Below are 16,619 nucleotides of genomic sequence, written 5' to 3'. Positions count from 1 at the left end.
CGGGGCAGGCTTTGGGGACGCCGGGAGACGGGCCGCCGCCGCCTGATGTGCTCACTTACGGGATGCTCTTCCGTGAGGATTTACTGCGGTCTTGGTTTCTTTTCTGCGCTGTCATCTCAGGGGTTATATCGAGGTGATCTTCAGGGTCCCCCTTCAGTGTAGGACTAGGTGACAGATGCTAACTTAAAATGTCCTTATGAAAAAAAGCATAAAGTGCTCACCAGTACTTCTGGCCAAGGCAGGTGTAGGGGGGGAAATGTACAAGAGCTAAAGTGATACTTGTTGTGTTTACTAAAAGTTTTATGGTTGGTTTGTTTGTTTTTTTCAAAGGCGGTATTTGGTGTATTATATTGAGGCGAAAGCAAAGCTGCACACAATACATAAATAACACAATACAACTTGAGATTGATCATGAAGACCTTTTGTGGAAGAGCCAATCCAACCACTGGTTCGATGGAGTGGCTAGAAGAGGGTGAGGACTATGACTACCACCAGGAGATTGCAAGGTATGCTTGGAAAAGTAGCTTGATCCGTTAAAGGACACCAGAAAATGAGCAAATCCAACATTTTTTAAGGGCAGTTTGGGGGTCTGTGTTTGTAGAATTTCCAAGGGTGTGAGGTGAACAGACTCTGGAATAGTCTAAATGTCAGTAAATGTGCCCAGTGGTGTACAGGGCAGAGCTGTCAATGTAGAATGTTGTAAACCATTCTCCAAGTAGTTTTCTTCTAACTTCTTAAAAATGTTTTCTGTGGGGCTGATCCTGATACTGACAGTGACTGACTTGGGACAAAATGCATTGACTAAATTGCTTTTAAATGCCAGTGCAACATGTAACTGCCAGTTGTCTGTTGGTGTCTTAGCTTTTTAAGAACAGTGTAATAGCCAGAGAAGGTGGGAAGATATATTTTGGGGTATTTCTGAGTAGTGCAACCCATGAAGAAATGGGAACCAAAGAAGTTTAAGTCTTGGTAAAAAACAGGTCATTAGTAGTCTGTCATCCATTGCTCTCTGTGTGTCTTGGGTGCTCCTTCACAGCTGCTTGTCCGTAGGTCTGTCTGTGCCTCGGGCCCATTGCTGTGCAGAGGATTTGTGCCAGTGGTTCATGAGTTGATTTATATGCTGATGGCCAGATCACTGAAATTACATTGTTCCTTAGATTTGGGAAACACTTTAGGTCCTCAAGGAGTGTGTCAGTTGTCTGTGCAGTTGTGGGGCACAGGGCCCAGTTGCTTTGCAGAATGAGTGAGTATTTTAACTGGAATATCTTTTATTGCAGGTCACGCTATGCAGATATGCTTCATGATAAGGACAGAGTAAGTACAGAAGCAAAACCCTTTTGAATGGTGGGAGAAGAGCCATTGCATTTCTCTTGAATAGCTGTCACCGTGTGGTTGTATGGGTTTCTCTGAAAGATTAAATGATCACATTTTTGTACTCTATAAGGTACCAGACCTGCTCTTAATTCAACAGATACCTTTTAACATCTGACTTTGGTGTTCTGTTGTTTACTGCAGAACATTTTTATATTCTGTAGCCGATTTTGCTGTTCTGTGTTTAATGTTTTTGACAGAGAGCTCATTAGATGAAATTTCAAAGGCTGTAAAAGTGAAGCTGGGCTTCTTAGTTTTTAATGCATTGTAAGTAAAATCTGCTCTTCTGTGGTATTTCTACCATATGTACAGGCATGATGAAGTCTGGAGTGAATAGTTCAAATGTTCATTTTCCTCTAGCCATTAAGTCAACCTTCCATCAATAATATTTTGAAAGATTTTTGTGGTGTCTCCACAATGAATCTTGAATTCATATTGAATTTAAAATATGTCAGTGGGATCAGACATTTAATAAATTGTGTAGAGGCAGCAGGTTGTGTCTGAGTGATTCAAACAAGTACTGGAATTATATGTATCAAAGTTGTTGACTAGAATTGTTCAGAAGGGTGTCCAGCAGACTTTCCAAATGTATAATGTTTAAAGGTTGTGTATTCCTTGGAAAGGCTTGATTGATCATTTGGAAAGGAGTGTCTTACAGTAGGTTGTTACAAAGAAAATAAAAGCATATATATCAATCTCCACCTTGTGGCTGACAGCATTTATTTTTTTCCTTTTGTTGGTGCTGGTATGCTTATAGCTGCATTTAATGGCCTGTAAGTAAAAACGAGGATTTCCACTGGTTAATTCTCATGTATGAACCTTTTTGAGTAGATGAAGAGAGGAATCTAAACCAAGATACTTCAGCTCTTGTACTGCCATAGGAAGAATATGACTATTTGAGTGGTCCTGCAGGGGAAAATTAATCAGAAAGCCTGTAGTATCTCCCAGGGATCTGATTATTATTTGCTCAGGAAAATATATCACATTTGGAAATCATACATATGTTATGAATAGCTGATTGACCAATGGTAATATGAACACTGTGATAACTATTGATGTACTTTAAATGGGCTGATTCTGCCAGATACAGTTGTTACTGCTGAAGATGGCTTTGGTGTGACTGTTTGGCATGAGGAATGTCTGTAAGCCTTTTTCTGATTATAAACTCACAGTCAAAGAATGCAAGATTTCTGCACAGAAATTAAAAACATAAATGGATAAAAGGTTGTTGATTTTTTTTCTTTCCCACAGAATGTGAAATACTACCAAGGTATTCGTGCTGCAGTGAGCAGAGTAAAAGAGAGAGGTGAGAAAGCAATTGTGCTGGACATAGGGACTGGCACAGGACTCCTGTCCATGATGGCAGCTTCAGCTGGGGCAGATTTCTGCTATGCCATTGAGGTGAGCATTGGTTAGGGGTTGCATATATTCAGCATGTTCTTTGTGGTGCTCTTATTTTCAGGCTATGTACTATCTCTGTTATTTTTGTTCTGAATGAAACAGAAATTCTCTTTGCAATTACACTGTTAATACAAGCAGGTTTTTGGCATACTTCAGTGAGTATTTCAGTGCTGGGTGTTTTGGTTTCATTGACATAGTGTGCTTCATTTGAGCACATGGAAGTCTTTAGGGGTTTCTGTTGATGCATGTACATATATGTCTTTATTTTTACAAAGAAATGAGGTTGTTTAATGTAAATGCTACAGTATTAATGTGTATTCTTGTGTTTCAAAAGTTAAATTGGAGTAGCTTTTGGAGGCAGCTGATAACTCTCTACCAGTGATGCTCTGAATTCTTCAAGTGAGACTCATTTCCTTGTTTCATGGTAGTGAACTTCAAACATAGGACAAGATAAAAAGATGTTAATTTTTTTCAGAACTAAATATATTGCACTTTGTATTGGTGCCCTTCCATTTTTGAAAGCTGACTTGAACGCTCTTGCTGTTCATAGGTGTTCAAGCCCATGGCTAATGCTGCTGTGAAGATAGTGGAGAAAAATGGTTTTTCTGACAAGATCAAAGTAATCAACAAGCATTCCACTGAAGTCACAGTTGGCCCAGGTGAGAAGAATAGGCTAGGCTTAAAAAAGTGGGCAAATACCTGAAAACCATGAAGGAATGGGTCTTACTCTTACTTCTTATACATTTTCTGATTAAAACAAGTGCATTGAGTACTCTGAGGGAGCTGGGATGGGTTCAACTTGGAGAAGAGGAGGCTCAGGAGAGACCTCATCTCTACAACTGCCTGAAAGGAGGTTGTGGCCAGGTGAGGGTTGGCCTCTTCTCCTAGGTGACAAGTGACAGGATGACAGGAAAAGGCCTCAAGTTGTGCCAGGGAAGGTTTAGACTGGAGATGAGGAAATTTGTTTTCATAGGAAGGATTGTAAAGCATTGAAAAGACTCTCTAGGGAAAGGGTAGAGTCATCATCCCTGGAAGTGTTCAAAAACGTGTTGGTATGGCATGAGGACATGGGTTAATGGTGAACATGGTGATGGTGCTGGGTTAGTGGGGGACTTGATCTTCTTCAACCTTAAGGATTCTGTGATACTTCACATTCTAGAAAGTAACACTGGAAATCTACTTTGGAAGAAAGTGTTCTGGTAATATCTCAATAGCCATTTGTATTTCAAACGGAAAATAATTTCCAGTCTTCAGCTGACTCTAACAGGAATAAGTTCTTTAATTATTTGTGTACTCACAAATAATTGTACACAATAAATTTGTGTACTCACAAATTTGTGTATTCAGGATAGCATCTGCTAGAAAGACTTAAATAAAGATTTAACATTACAGTATTAATTTCTGTCTTTTAGATGGAGATATGCAGTGTCGGGCAAACATCCTGGTAACAGAATTATTTGATACAGAACTGATTGGAGAAGGAGCTTTACCAACCTATGAGCATGCACACAAATATCTTGTACAGGTAAGAAAATAGGAAGTGTGTCACATCTATCAGCAGAGAGATTCTTCTGCCCGTTTTTGAAGCAGGATAGAGATTATGCAGTACTTAGGATTCTGTATCCCTTGGTAAATACACCATCAGCTCTGCTGGTTTCTTAGTCAGTCAATAATTTACTACATTTGTTCCTAGAATAAAGCTATTTGAGTTCATATTGTAAGTCACAGGCTCTGAAATGACATCTAGTTGCTTTGTGTTGAAACCAATAACTTGCTGGTTAACAAATGTCTTTCAGAAAGGCATCCAGTTCTGATTTGAAGCTCTCCTTAATAACAACTTTGTCCCAAGATATTTTTAAAAATTCTCCTAAATTTGATGAGCATTGGTTCATTTTTGGTTGTTTTTTTTTACTGTTGTGCTTGTACTACTCCATATGCATTTTGCATGTGAAAATATTTTAAACACTGTATTTGAATAATATCCTTTTTTTTTGGACTCATTATCTATGGCTATAATTTTGGGGATTTCTCTTTTACATTTTCTAATATTTTCCCTTCATTAAAATGTGGATGGAAGAATTTTATTTAGGTTTCCAGTTTTCTATTCACCAGTTTAAAAGACACCATATAAAGACAATAGCACTCCATAACTTTGTACTGCTCTCCATATAGAAGTCTAAATTGCAATTAGTCTTTTCTGTAAATTGCAATTAGTCTTTTCTGTAAAGGCATTGATTTTGGACTTCATAGTGGGATTTTTAGGACAACTTGGATCTTTACCACTCTTTAAACGTGGATACAAAGTTGTTGCATAAATATTTGAGCCATTATTTTTCTTATTTCCTCATTGCAATCAGCACCTTTCTTATATTATTGATAGCTTAGTAGTTTCCTGCCCTGAGAAGCTCAGGCTAGATCTCTTATTTCAGAACAAGAATGGAAATGCAAGTTTAATTGATGCTAGTAAACTGATAATGTTGCATGGTTTATGAAGTAAGCTGGCCTTGCTGAACCACACTGAACAGGATAGATATGTGTATTCTATTTCACAGAGAGACAAATTGCTCTGATGTTACAAAAGTCTCTAAAGTAATTGTATTTTAGATTTCAAAGCTCCCAGTCCAACTTTTCTTTAAATGGGTTTGCATTTCAATTGATTTAATTCTCACTCATGTTAATAAGTCAAACTTGTTGAATTTGTTTTGAACACTCAGGAAGGGTGTGAGGCAGTGCCTCACAGGGCAACAGTGTATGTCCAGTTAGTGGAATCCAGAAGGATGTGGTCTTGGAAGAAACTGTTTCCTGTTCATGTTGAAGCAGAGGATGGTGAAAAAATACTTGTTCCACCTTCAGAAATGGAGAACTGTCCAGGTGTTCCTTCTGTTTGTGATATCCAGCTGAACCAGATGCCTTCAAGTGACTTCAGTACCCTTAGTGATGTGGTGAAAATGTTCAGGTAAGGGAGACATTGTTTTGTTCAAAACAAAGTTATCCTGTTATGACTTTGATATAAGCTGTGTACTGAGCTTAAGAAAGTGGTGAGAATTTCTGAAGAATTATTTTTACAATTTCCTTTCTAATGTTTCTTTGTACAATTTTCATGCTTCCCTGCAGTGTGGATTTCAGTAAGCCAGTACAGAGTGCTTCTACCTACTATAGAGTGCACCTGGAGCCTGTGAAATCTGGCAAGGCACAAATTGTACTTTCCTGGTGGGATATTGACATGGACCCCTCTGGGATGATAAATTGCTCAATGGCTCCCTACTGGGTAAAACCCACTTCTGCTTTGCAGGTAAAATACTGCGCCTTCAGATACCATTGTGAGGTGACTGAGCAACTCTTTGGAGTACTGGGGGGGTTTAAGCAGCTCTGCCTTAAATTGCTTAGGAACCTCGCTAATATTTAATGTATTAGAAGATGCTAAATAAGCAAATTGTAGAAATTTTAGCTATGGTAGGTGCCCATTTTAGGTTTTCTTTAATATTAAATATTAAGAGTAATCATTTATGTAAAGCTTAAAGACTGAAGCTGTCTTCCAGATATTATTATTTCTTTTATGTTCAAGAAATAAAGATTTCAATATCTTTTTCTTTAAATAGTCTCTATCCCTGATTAAAATGCTAGCCTGTGGTTTGCTTCCTTGTAGTTCTTCTATTAAATTTCCAAGTAAGTGTTATGTTTATGGTAGTATATTTATACTCTCATAAAAAAAAAAAGAGGCTGGTGTAGGAAAATGCTGGATTGATATGGATAATTACAGAAATACTATCACTATTAAGTCAAATTCCTGTGGTTTTGTGTGAATGTATTTACCAGTAGAATGAACTTAGTCGAAAAGAACTTAAAAATTATTGTCTACACTTAGCATGTTTGAGAATAAAATTGGAAATTATCAGTTTGGAGGTGTTCAGTCAGCTTAAAATGACTGGTCAGCATAGGATATTTGCAGTGCAAAAACCAGCTTTTTGAAACACAAAGTAGTTGTGCTGTGATCAGAGTGACACTAAGTGACATAATTCTAGGTGTGTGAGGCTGTCAGCAGTTTGATACAAGTTTCTAACACAAGAGAACTGTGGAAGGTAAACAGCATTAATAAATGCAAAGCAATTTTGGCTTGTTTTTCATTTGGTTGCAATAGAAGCTTGTCCAATTAGCAAGCCAATGGTCTAGGGCTTATTCTGTTGCAAGAAATCAATGTTATTCAATATGTGATATTGGTCTTTATTCAGCCTTGCTAACTTGAACAAGAATCTTTAAATTAATCTTGCATTTTCAAAGTTGTGCCCATTCTTCCTAATTGATTTCCTCCTATTTGCTTACTTTCCCTTTGCTATTTATGAGTGAGTTCCTGAGGTTTGTGTATCAACCCTTTTCAGTGGAGGGATCACTGGATGCAGTGTGTCTATTTTCTTCCACGCGAGGAGCCAGTTCTGCAGGGTGAGAAGTTGTACCTGACTGCCTGTCGTGATGAGTACTCTGTGTGGTACAACTTGCAGAAAGCCAGGTAACAATCTCTGTGGAAAAAGGCTACTCTCTTACTCCTTTGTACAAGAGCAAGATAAGAACCTAAAGGGTAGAAAAATATTAAAGAGTGCTTCATGCGCAATGCACGAGTGGAAAATACACATTATGCATAAAAACTCAGTTGGACTGCAAGCTCCTGCCTTGTACTAGGTTGCTTTCTCTCACAAAGAAGCATAAAACAATCATGGTTGATTCCTGGAAATCCTAAAATACAGCACAGCTGAAGTGGCATACAGGTAAAGAAGTGAAATAATTGCCATTCTGTTACCATTTTCTATTTTCCTAGTCAGGACTGTCTTTCTGAGATTACTGCCTTTTGCTCAGATTAAAAAGAGGTTAATCATGTTGGTTGTAATGACAACAGCAGCAAACATTTTTAAAACCAGTGCTAGCTTTAAAATGTCTGAATCTGCTGTGCCTTTTTTACTTAGAAATCCAAAATCCAAACAAGCAACTGTTTGCTAAAAGGGCAAAGCCTAAAGTACCTAACCATCGCAGTTAGTGGTAAAGTGGGGGATGGTTCTTGGTTTTGTCTTTTAAATAAGGTGAAAATTCTTTTTGACCTCTCTTCAATTGGAAATGCAGAGTTACAGAAATCTCTCTGGAGAACCACTAACTTCAAAAAAGTGGCAGCAGAGTTTGCATTCATTACTGTGCATATCAGCCAAAATGCATAAATGTGCCTGTTGGCAAAAACATCTTACTGATGCTGTAGTTGATGCTACGTTGACATTTTTCACAGAGAAGGGGAGAAGGGAGCAGAGGAAGAGGAGCATGGAGCAGATGTTCGTGTGGAGAGTCCTGTCTGTAGGTGTCGTGCCCATCTGCTTTGGAACAGGCCCCGCTTTGGGGAGCTGAATGACCAGCACCGAACACGCCAGTACATCAAGTCCTTGAGGAAAGTGAGTGCTTGCTGCCTGCAGGTTTTATTGGCTTCTCTGATGGATGCTCATACTGGTTTATTTATGTAATTATTTGTGGAATTTGTTTGTCCCCTGCAAAGGACTTTGCTCACAAAGTGTATTTTTCTTTCATCAGCAGATGGAAATTATAGTTTTGTCTTGAAAACTTTAGTATTAAATTTTTTAAAGGTAAGCAGCCATTTTTGCATAGATTCTGTAGTAGCTCTGTGTGTTTGTTGGACATGGCATTGGTAGTTGAATAAAGACATCCATTACATTTTTGAGCAAACTTTTTCAGACCTAAGCCAAGGGCATTACATGAGAATTTTTTTACAGTTATTCGATATGAAAGTGTATAAAGTGTGGAAAACTTTTCCCTCTGGGATAAGAATAACAGTGACTATTTGTTTTCTGTAGGTTCTGAAAACAGATAGTGTTTGCCTTTGTATCAGTGATGGCAGTCTGCTGCCTGTGCTGGCTCATTATCTTGGAGCAAAGCAGGTACAGTACTTTGTCCTGTTTTTTCAGATCTTTGCATTTTAGCTTGGTATTTTTCTCTCATGTAGTACATTTCCAGCTCGTCAATAATTATTTGCAGTGCCTCTTCAGGAACAAGTGAGGAGTAGGCTCACATTGTGTTGAAGGGGAGGTTAAATTCATCTCTGGTCAAGCTGAAGTCTAGGAAGATAATAATTACCAGATTTGACATTTACCAATGTGTAGTTTTAAGGGAAACTGCTGTTCCTCATTCCTCACTGCTTCCTGTTTGCCATCTTCATCTTGTTTTTTTTAAAAAAACTCTATGGACCTAAATGTCTGGCAGGGTATTTTTCTTTTATGTTTTCAATTCCATAATTACATTTATTACCTAGTCTGGAGTGGAAGATCTGTAAGAGCCAAGTAGGAAGCAGTAAGAATACTGGGTCTGTGTGTAACTGAGAGCTGCCTGGCTGTCTCACGCACATAAATGCCCTGCTTGATGTGGGGGGTCTTTAAACTAAAGTCTGTTAGAGTTGAACTGAATATCTGGGAATGTGTAATTTAATATAATCATGAGGAATGTTGCATATTGCCTAACAATTCATCAATTTTGGATAGAAACGAATTTTTTTTCTTGCTGCAAAAGGCTCCTGAGCACTTTCCAGCTGATAGTCAGGTCATGTTAAGCAGTATTCGCAATTTGGCGCACTCTGGTGATATGCTTTCATTTGTTCATGAGTGAATATGTGCTTAGGACAAATGTTAATATGCTGTGTGCAGCTTAAAATGGAAAATAAGTATTTGCATTCTGTTGAGGTTTTTTTCCTTGTATAGCTGTGAAAACAGAAGTATTTAGCCTGTAGTTTTGAGCAGTATTTTGTTGTTAAAAAGTTCATTATAGTGGGCTCTGGAATATATGCATGGTTCTTATGAACTGTGCTCACTAGGGCATCAGAATGTTGTTTCATTCTTCAGTTACAAATGGTTTTAATTAAAAATTATAAAGCTAGTGTGACTAACTGTGTGTTTTCATTAGGTGTTTACATTAGAAAACTCTGGTGTCTCCTGTTCCGTCATGGAAAAAGTGAGTAATCCATTTTCTGTTAAAGCAGGATCTCTCCTTTGCAGATGCCTCTTGGCTTGTGTGCTTGAGCTGCTGCTCTGCTGCTGCCATTGCCTTGGTGGTAAAAGCCAGGCTGTTTGTTTCTGAGGATTAGTGAGAGCATCCCAAAGCTTGCACCAGTCTTACCTGGCAAGCAGCATCCAGCAGTTCTGTCTTCCAGCTGAGACAGGTTGGGAATGCCTGCTCTGCTGTTTGCTCTGCCTTGGGGAAGGGCACGAAGGCTCTGCCAGTGGAGTGGAGGCTGTTCAGGAGAGGCAGCTGGTGCCTGAGAAGTGACTGGAAGCAGCTTCCTGGAGTTATCACTTGGCTGTGACTCCTTTAGTTGACACAGTGTATTTGAAAGAGATTTGGCTCAGCCTGTGGGTCAGAAGTGCAAAACCAGGAATGGTGGGCAAGGGAGGACTGGAACCTGGCTTCAAAGAAAAGCCAAATATGCAGTGTATTCATAGGTGAAGTGATTCTTACCTTTCTTGATTACCCTTCTCATATGCTTCAAAGTACAGCTTAATGAAGGTGAAGCACCATTTTTGTTATCTGCCTTTTCATATAGATAATTTAAAGAATACTGAGGGCACGTGCTTTAGTTCCCTAGATGTGACATGCTGGCTCTAGGTGCATGCAGCCTTCAAGAAGAGACTTGTATCATCCTCATGAGTTATGGCAGGCAGTTTCATTAAAGTTTCTTTTGGCTGCTGGGTTTTTTTCTAATTTCTTTTCAATAAAATTGTTCTTTTGGTCTCAATTGTGGCTTTACATAAAGACAGTGTGTTACTTTATGATTTTAGTTTTTCAAAGCAAATCATCTTGAAGATAAAATTAAAATAATAGAAGCTCGTCCTGAGTTGCTGAAGCCTTATCATTTGGAAGATAAAAAGGTATGTTACAGTTGTCCATTATACTGAATTTCAGGGGTTGGTAGGGAGCAGAAGGTAAAAATGAATTGTTTCCACAATGAATTCTGTTATATCCCAATTAATCTAAAATGTAATGAGAAAATGGTACACACCATGTGCCACTAAAACTAAAGGAGACTAAAGACTGTGGGAGGGTTGTTGCTTTGTTTTTGAAGGGTCTGACTTCCCCTGCTGCATAATTGCCCCAGTAGTTAAGGCAGTGTAACTGGTTCTACAAGGCTGTAACTCTTTCACAGACCACTCAAGAGAACTGCAGTCTATTTGGAAGTAATAACATACTTCAGAATTCTGTGACTCATTACAAAGCCTTCCAAACTCAAAGTACAGTATTTTCTCACAAACTTTATTGCAGGAAAATTCGGTTTAAAATGTGGTAGCTAAACCTACAGAACAATGTCCAGAGGGCTGTACATGCAGTGTACAGTAATTAAATCCCTATGGAGCAATCTAGATGATTTCACTTATTGTATTGCACTAGCAGCTATTGGAAGATCTAAACAGCCTGTGTTGTGAGTTGTTTTTCTTTATTATAATGCTTTTTATCTCTTCCCTCCTTTGCCAAGATTTCTGTCCTTGTGGGAGAGCCGTTTTTCACGACAAGTTTGTTGCCATGGCATAACCTGTATTTCTGGTATGCCAGGACAGCTGTGAGCACTCACCTTGCCAGCAATGTCACTGTCCTACCTCAGTCTGCTTCTTTACACATGATGGTTGTGGAATTCCAGGTGAGATTGTTAGATATTTACACAAATCCACTTAAAACTGAGTACTGTACAACTTACTGCATCTTAATACTGTCCAGTATGTTCTGTACTTAGCACCTGAGAAAAGAGTATTTGCTGTCTTGAAGGGTGAATTTTGCTATTTCAGTCATCTCTTGTCAACAAATTAACTCAAGTAATTTTGCCATTTAAAATGCATGTTTTAAGATACTTATTTAAATTAGAGATTAGTGAAGCATGTGACAGTTGTGGTTATTTATAAAATTAGTTATTTTACTATGTATATTATATATAAATATATGTATGTAGTTATTCTGCAACATATCAGGTTTTGAAATGAGGCTTTTTAAGACTGTAGGCAGGATTCCCAATTGCATGTGAATTTTTTTAACTGCCTGAGGCTGGGCACAGTTCTGAATGTGAGCACATCTTAAAAATAATTTGAAAAGTAATTTTTCAGATATTTTACAAAGTTATAAATGTAGTTTTTTGATTTATTGAGCACTTTGTAAAAAAAGTTTGTGACGTGTTTACCTGCCATGAAAATGGAAATTAAGTACTTTCATCATTAATATGCAAAGTCCAGTAGTTCAAGTGTGTGAACTCTGTAGTTGGGCATTGTGTAAATAAATGTACATACGTTAAATAAAACCACCTATAATCTAATCAATTTTCACATAAAAACAGCCTTCAGTTTATCTATTAAAAATGCCAGGTTTTTTTGTAGTTTTTTCTCCCCTCTGGCTCACCAGCTGTGTAGTTTTTGTGTCTGAGCCTTCTCTCACTTAAGTTTCTTTATTTGAATGCTCTTTAACCTTGTTCTCTTGCTTCTGCCTTTGATTTGTGCATGTGAGAATGGATTTGTTCTTTTTCCCCTCTGGGGCTAATCAACTGTTCTGCACATTTTTTTAGTTTTCTGTAAAAATGTACAGAGTTTAAGTATATACAGAGTAAATAATGTAAATCTGAATCCTGTAATAGGGAGCAGATATTTAGTGTAATCAGCAGTAATCAGATTGAAATAAGCAGTAAATTACAATTCCATGCTCTTATCTAGAGGATATACTTCCCTAGAACTCACAGCATTTTGTAAGGAAGTAAGCATTATTCTCTTCATATTCTGGATGAGGAAACCAAAGCATGCAGAATGATGACTGAAGATTATTCAGCAATCAGCAGAATGTGGAGTAGCATTCATGTCACCTAAGCCTCAGTTTTACACTTTCATGTACAGGGTTTGTTCAGAGATGATTCCACATAAAATTTTTGGTAGAACATTTAACTTTTATTTTGTTGCAGTAGTCTACCCCAAAGCTATTGTTTTAATTTTACATTATCTTCTTTCAGTGGTGAATCTAGACTCCAAGACTGGAATCTGTGGGATTTTAAAAATAACCTCTGCATTTACCAGTTCTTGTTTAGACAGAGGGAGCAGGCATAGTGTTGCAAGGTCTCCTGCAGAACCTGTTCTGTAGGCTGTTCTGTCCTCTCAGAATAGATATGTCATTGGTTAAGCAATTAGCAAAACCTGGATCCAGGGGAAAAAAATTGATGGAATTACTTCAGTTATAAAGATAAGAAACTTGTTTCATCCATAATTGCATTTAGGGAGCAGGGTGCTGCCTGTCTGTTTTGGTAGTTTTGCTGGGTATATCACTCAGAGACTCTTGGTAAATCCCTCTAGTTCATGCTGTAGTCAGGCAGAAATTATAGCAGTATTTGTTTAAATGTAGAGTGGTCCTGCTGCCAGCTTGTAAAGCAGGAACATTGGAGATTAAGTGTGACAATGAACAGGTAAAAAAATGTATACATCCACAGCTAATGAATGTTTGTGTTCTAGTAAGAGACCTTTAATGGGGTCTAAGAAAAGGTAAATGTTGAACTGAGTCAGTCTGTCCAGGGGGTTGCTAAAGTCAATGACAGGCATGGTATGAAGTGGCTAAAATGATCTCACTCCACTTTGTGGGGCTAAAGGGAAGTATGGTTCTCTGGTAGGCTGTGAGATGTTTGACACTACTGGGAGCACTTACCTGTGCTGGATAGTGAAGGTGGAGGGGCTGTAAGGGTTAGATCTTGGCAAATCCATAGCTGCTCTAAAGTAAACAACACACAGAAATTTTGTGAAATGTTCTTTAGAGGAGCTGAAAACAGTGATTAAAGAATTAACCAACTTAAAAAAAACTTTTCCTAGAATTATCTTCTGATTCTTGCAGTAGTTGTAATGGTTTAGCAATATATACATAGGATGGGCCTTGCTATTGAATGTCTAAGCTACAGCTAAAATTATTTCAAGAAATCCCATTTCCTTTGATAAAGCCAAACAAAATCCTGTCGTTTCTTACAGGACTTATGGAGAATCCGGAGTCCATGTGGCACCTGTGAAGGTTTTGATGTCCGGACTATGGATGATATGATTAAAGTAAGAAAATTAGTTCTGCCACAAGTCTTAGCAAAATAAAAATTCAATTTGGCTTAATAAAGCATTTAGTGACTGTTGAAAAACTTGTGTATTGGGCAGAACACCATTGTTTGAGATTCATTTGTATCAGTTTCTAGAGCTTTGCTCTAGATTAATGTGGAGGGGTACAGGCAGTTGGAGAGCAGAATTTGTGTTGAGGGAAAAGAAAATTTCAATGCATTGTATTTTGAGAATGCCCATTTCTGTTTCAGGGCTGAGGGCCCCAGTCACAGCATTTGGTTTCATGCATGTAGGATATTTTCTCCCTTGTGCCCAAGAAGTGCAGTCCTGCCCTCTTGCAGCTTTGCTTGAATACTCTGGGTTTGCATTTCTGTTATTTTCAGTTCAATTTATTCCTTCCCTTTTTCAGGATTCTCTGAATTTTAGGGAATCCAAGGAAGCAGAACCTCACCCGCTGTGGGAATATCCCTGCAAGTCACTCTCAGAGCCCCAGGAAGTTTTGACATTTGACTTCACAAAGACTGTGCCACAGCACTGTCTCAGCACAGAGGGCTCTGTAAAGCTCTTACGGTCAGTTTTCTCACTGCAATCAATACTCTTGCTCATCATCCATTTCTTTACCTCCTACTCAAGCTCTTTAGAGGAGTTGGGTTTAGAGCTCCTTTAAGTGTATTGCACTTAACTGGTGCAAATGTACTTGGCAGTTTTTAATAATGTGACCTAAGATTGTGGAAGTTGCTCTGACACAAGGTTCCTGTGGATAGTCACAGTAGGCTAGAACAATAATACAATAATGTTTGATATTATTAGATTAGATAATATTCCTCTGTTTAAAAAAATAACATTTTAATAGCTTTCACCATGATTTAAAATTTAAATAGATTAATTTATAGTTTAGAGAAAATAAAATAAAACCTGGATGGTTTTAGTGTTTCTGTTTGTTGCCTACTGTTGAGTTCTTGCAGAAAAAGCTTCTACTTAGCTTGTCAAATTATTGTGTTTAATAATTAATAACTTATTATGTTTAATAGCTTTAAAATTATATATTATTAGCATATACATTAATAGCTTTTAATGTATATGCTATTCTTCCTTCTAACTGTAATCCTGGCAGTCTTTATATTTTGCCACATCTTCTGAGATCCTTTCCACTATAGCTGTGGATTGTACTTAATTCTGTTCAAACTTAAAATGCTGTTAAGAATTTAAAAACGAGAAAGTTTTATTTTTTAACTATCTAGAGCTTACATAGCTCAAACACTGCTGTGTTTCTCATTAAACAAAATTCCAGCTTTCGTAGACTGCAGAGCCATCTGTGTGGGGTCTCCGTGCCTTTGCAGCAGTTGTGTTTACAGGCAGCACAGTGGTATGACCTCTGCTTCTTGTGGAGCAGGCACTTGAAGTGACAGTGTGTGTGGTAAATATTTCCTCTCAGTTCAGAGCCAGGAGAAACTGGGGTCTCTAAAGGAAGTTCTCAACGTATGCTGTGTGATTCATGCCATGTTATTCAGTGCTGGCTAAGTGGCTGTGCTGCTGAGCAGATGTAGTTATGACATGTTCTCTTCCTTGCCTTTTTTTGGATTTCATCTCTGCAAATACTTGAAAGTTTCTGTCCCCAATTACCAACTCAGTCAGCTGTTCAGCTTTCTTTCAAGGAAGGAAGTTGTTCAGGCTTTTGCAGCTCTCACTTAAACACGAGTGCCAGGTTTAACTGCCAGGACTGTGTGAAGTGGCAGGTTTTATCCTGCATCTCTCCCCAGGAAAGGAAGGAGCCACGGAGCAGTTCTGTGGATGGAATATCATCTTGCTGCCGATATCTCCGTTAGTACAGGACTGGTGCAACTGTCCAATGAAAAGGTATATCTTCATTTTAATTCATTATGTCAAAGTCTGTAGGATTGCAGAGGGTCTCTGCTGGCTGTGCTTGGGTTGTGTAGTACCCCTTCTAACACTGTTGGAACATTGTGTCATCAGAATTACTGAAAATATCTGTTCGTGTTTTTGCGGGGAGCAGGAGATGTACCTTAAAATGGGAGAGTCTGATTTGCATCCAAATGCTCCCTAGATTGGAGTCAAATTCAGAATTTAAATGGGATGCTAAGTCAAAGCAGAGTTTTTTCATACAAATAACCTCAGTTTAACAAAAGCAAAAATTTGGAGGGGAAGGAGTAAGTATTTTTAGTATTCTATCTCAGTATTCTTTGACCAAATCCATTTCTAAGTCTGTGACTTCAGTGTGTGGTGTAGCAGATGGTATTTCAAGTAATGTGTTCCACAGTGGAGTGGATGGCAGTGTAAATGATAACTGTTGATCACTGTGTGCTCAGCTGGGAACAAGAACTCTTACTGCACTATTACTGTATAATAATAATAATATTGTAGATTTTGACTGCTTTCACTTTTAACTCTCTCCTGTAGGGAAACTGTGAATGGAATCCCCACTGCAAGCAAGCTGTTTATTTCTTCAGCTCTGTTATTGAATCAGAAATTCTGTCAGACCCTACTGCTGTAACATATGCTATAAATTTTGACACAAAGACAGGAGAGATTGCCATGGATTTTAAGCTATTATAAAATACCTTCCTCTTGCTCATATTCCTAAATTATAATAAACATACAGTATTTCCTTTTATTTTTGTACACCAGAGGGTTTCTTTCATTGTGTTCAGAGAGCAGACTTTTCTTTAACATACTTCTAACCTTTTTGGGTTTGTTTTCAAAAGACAGTGAGGTAGAGAGGAACCATTTCTTAGGGACAGGTAT

General features: G+C 38.1%; 1 protein-coding gene across 1 annotated transcript; it reads left to right on the top strand.

Annotated features, from left to right (window-relative positions):
- The first annotated feature begins 297 nt into the window (after positions 1 to 297).
- PRMT7 (protein arginine methyltransferase 7) lies at positions 298 to 16,491 on the top strand. The gene is made up of 17 exons (XM_068202782.1): positions 298 to 506; positions 1,278 to 1,314; positions 2,623 to 2,772; positions 3,323 to 3,431; positions 4,185 to 4,297; positions 5,487 to 5,728; positions 5,887 to 6,064; positions 7,149 to 7,276; positions 8,039 to 8,198; positions 8,616 to 8,699; positions 9,715 to 9,762; positions 10,587 to 10,676; positions 11,279 to 11,440; positions 13,782 to 13,856; positions 14,266 to 14,426; positions 15,617 to 15,713; positions 16,275 to 16,491. Exons 1-17 carry the CDS (start codon positions 412 to 414, stop codon positions 16,428 to 16,430), a joined length of 2,085 nt encoding a protein of 694 aa, XP_068058883.1. The 5' UTR covers positions 298 to 411; the 3' UTR covers positions 16,431 to 16,491.
- Positions 16,492 to 16,619: the final 128 nt, after the last annotated feature.

Source organism: Anomalospiza imberbis, chromosome 12 (genome assembly GCF_031753505.1).
Source record: "Anomalospiza imberbis isolate Cuckoo-Finch-1a 21T00152 chromosome 12, ASM3175350v1, whole genome shotgun sequence".
In the NCBI taxonomy this organism is placed as follows: Eukaryota; Metazoa; Chordata; class Aves; order Passeriformes; family Viduidae; genus Anomalospiza; species Anomalospiza imberbis.
The sequence above is the reverse complement of the archived record's forward strand: the minus strand, read 5'-3'. Positions and strand labels throughout refer to the sequence as shown.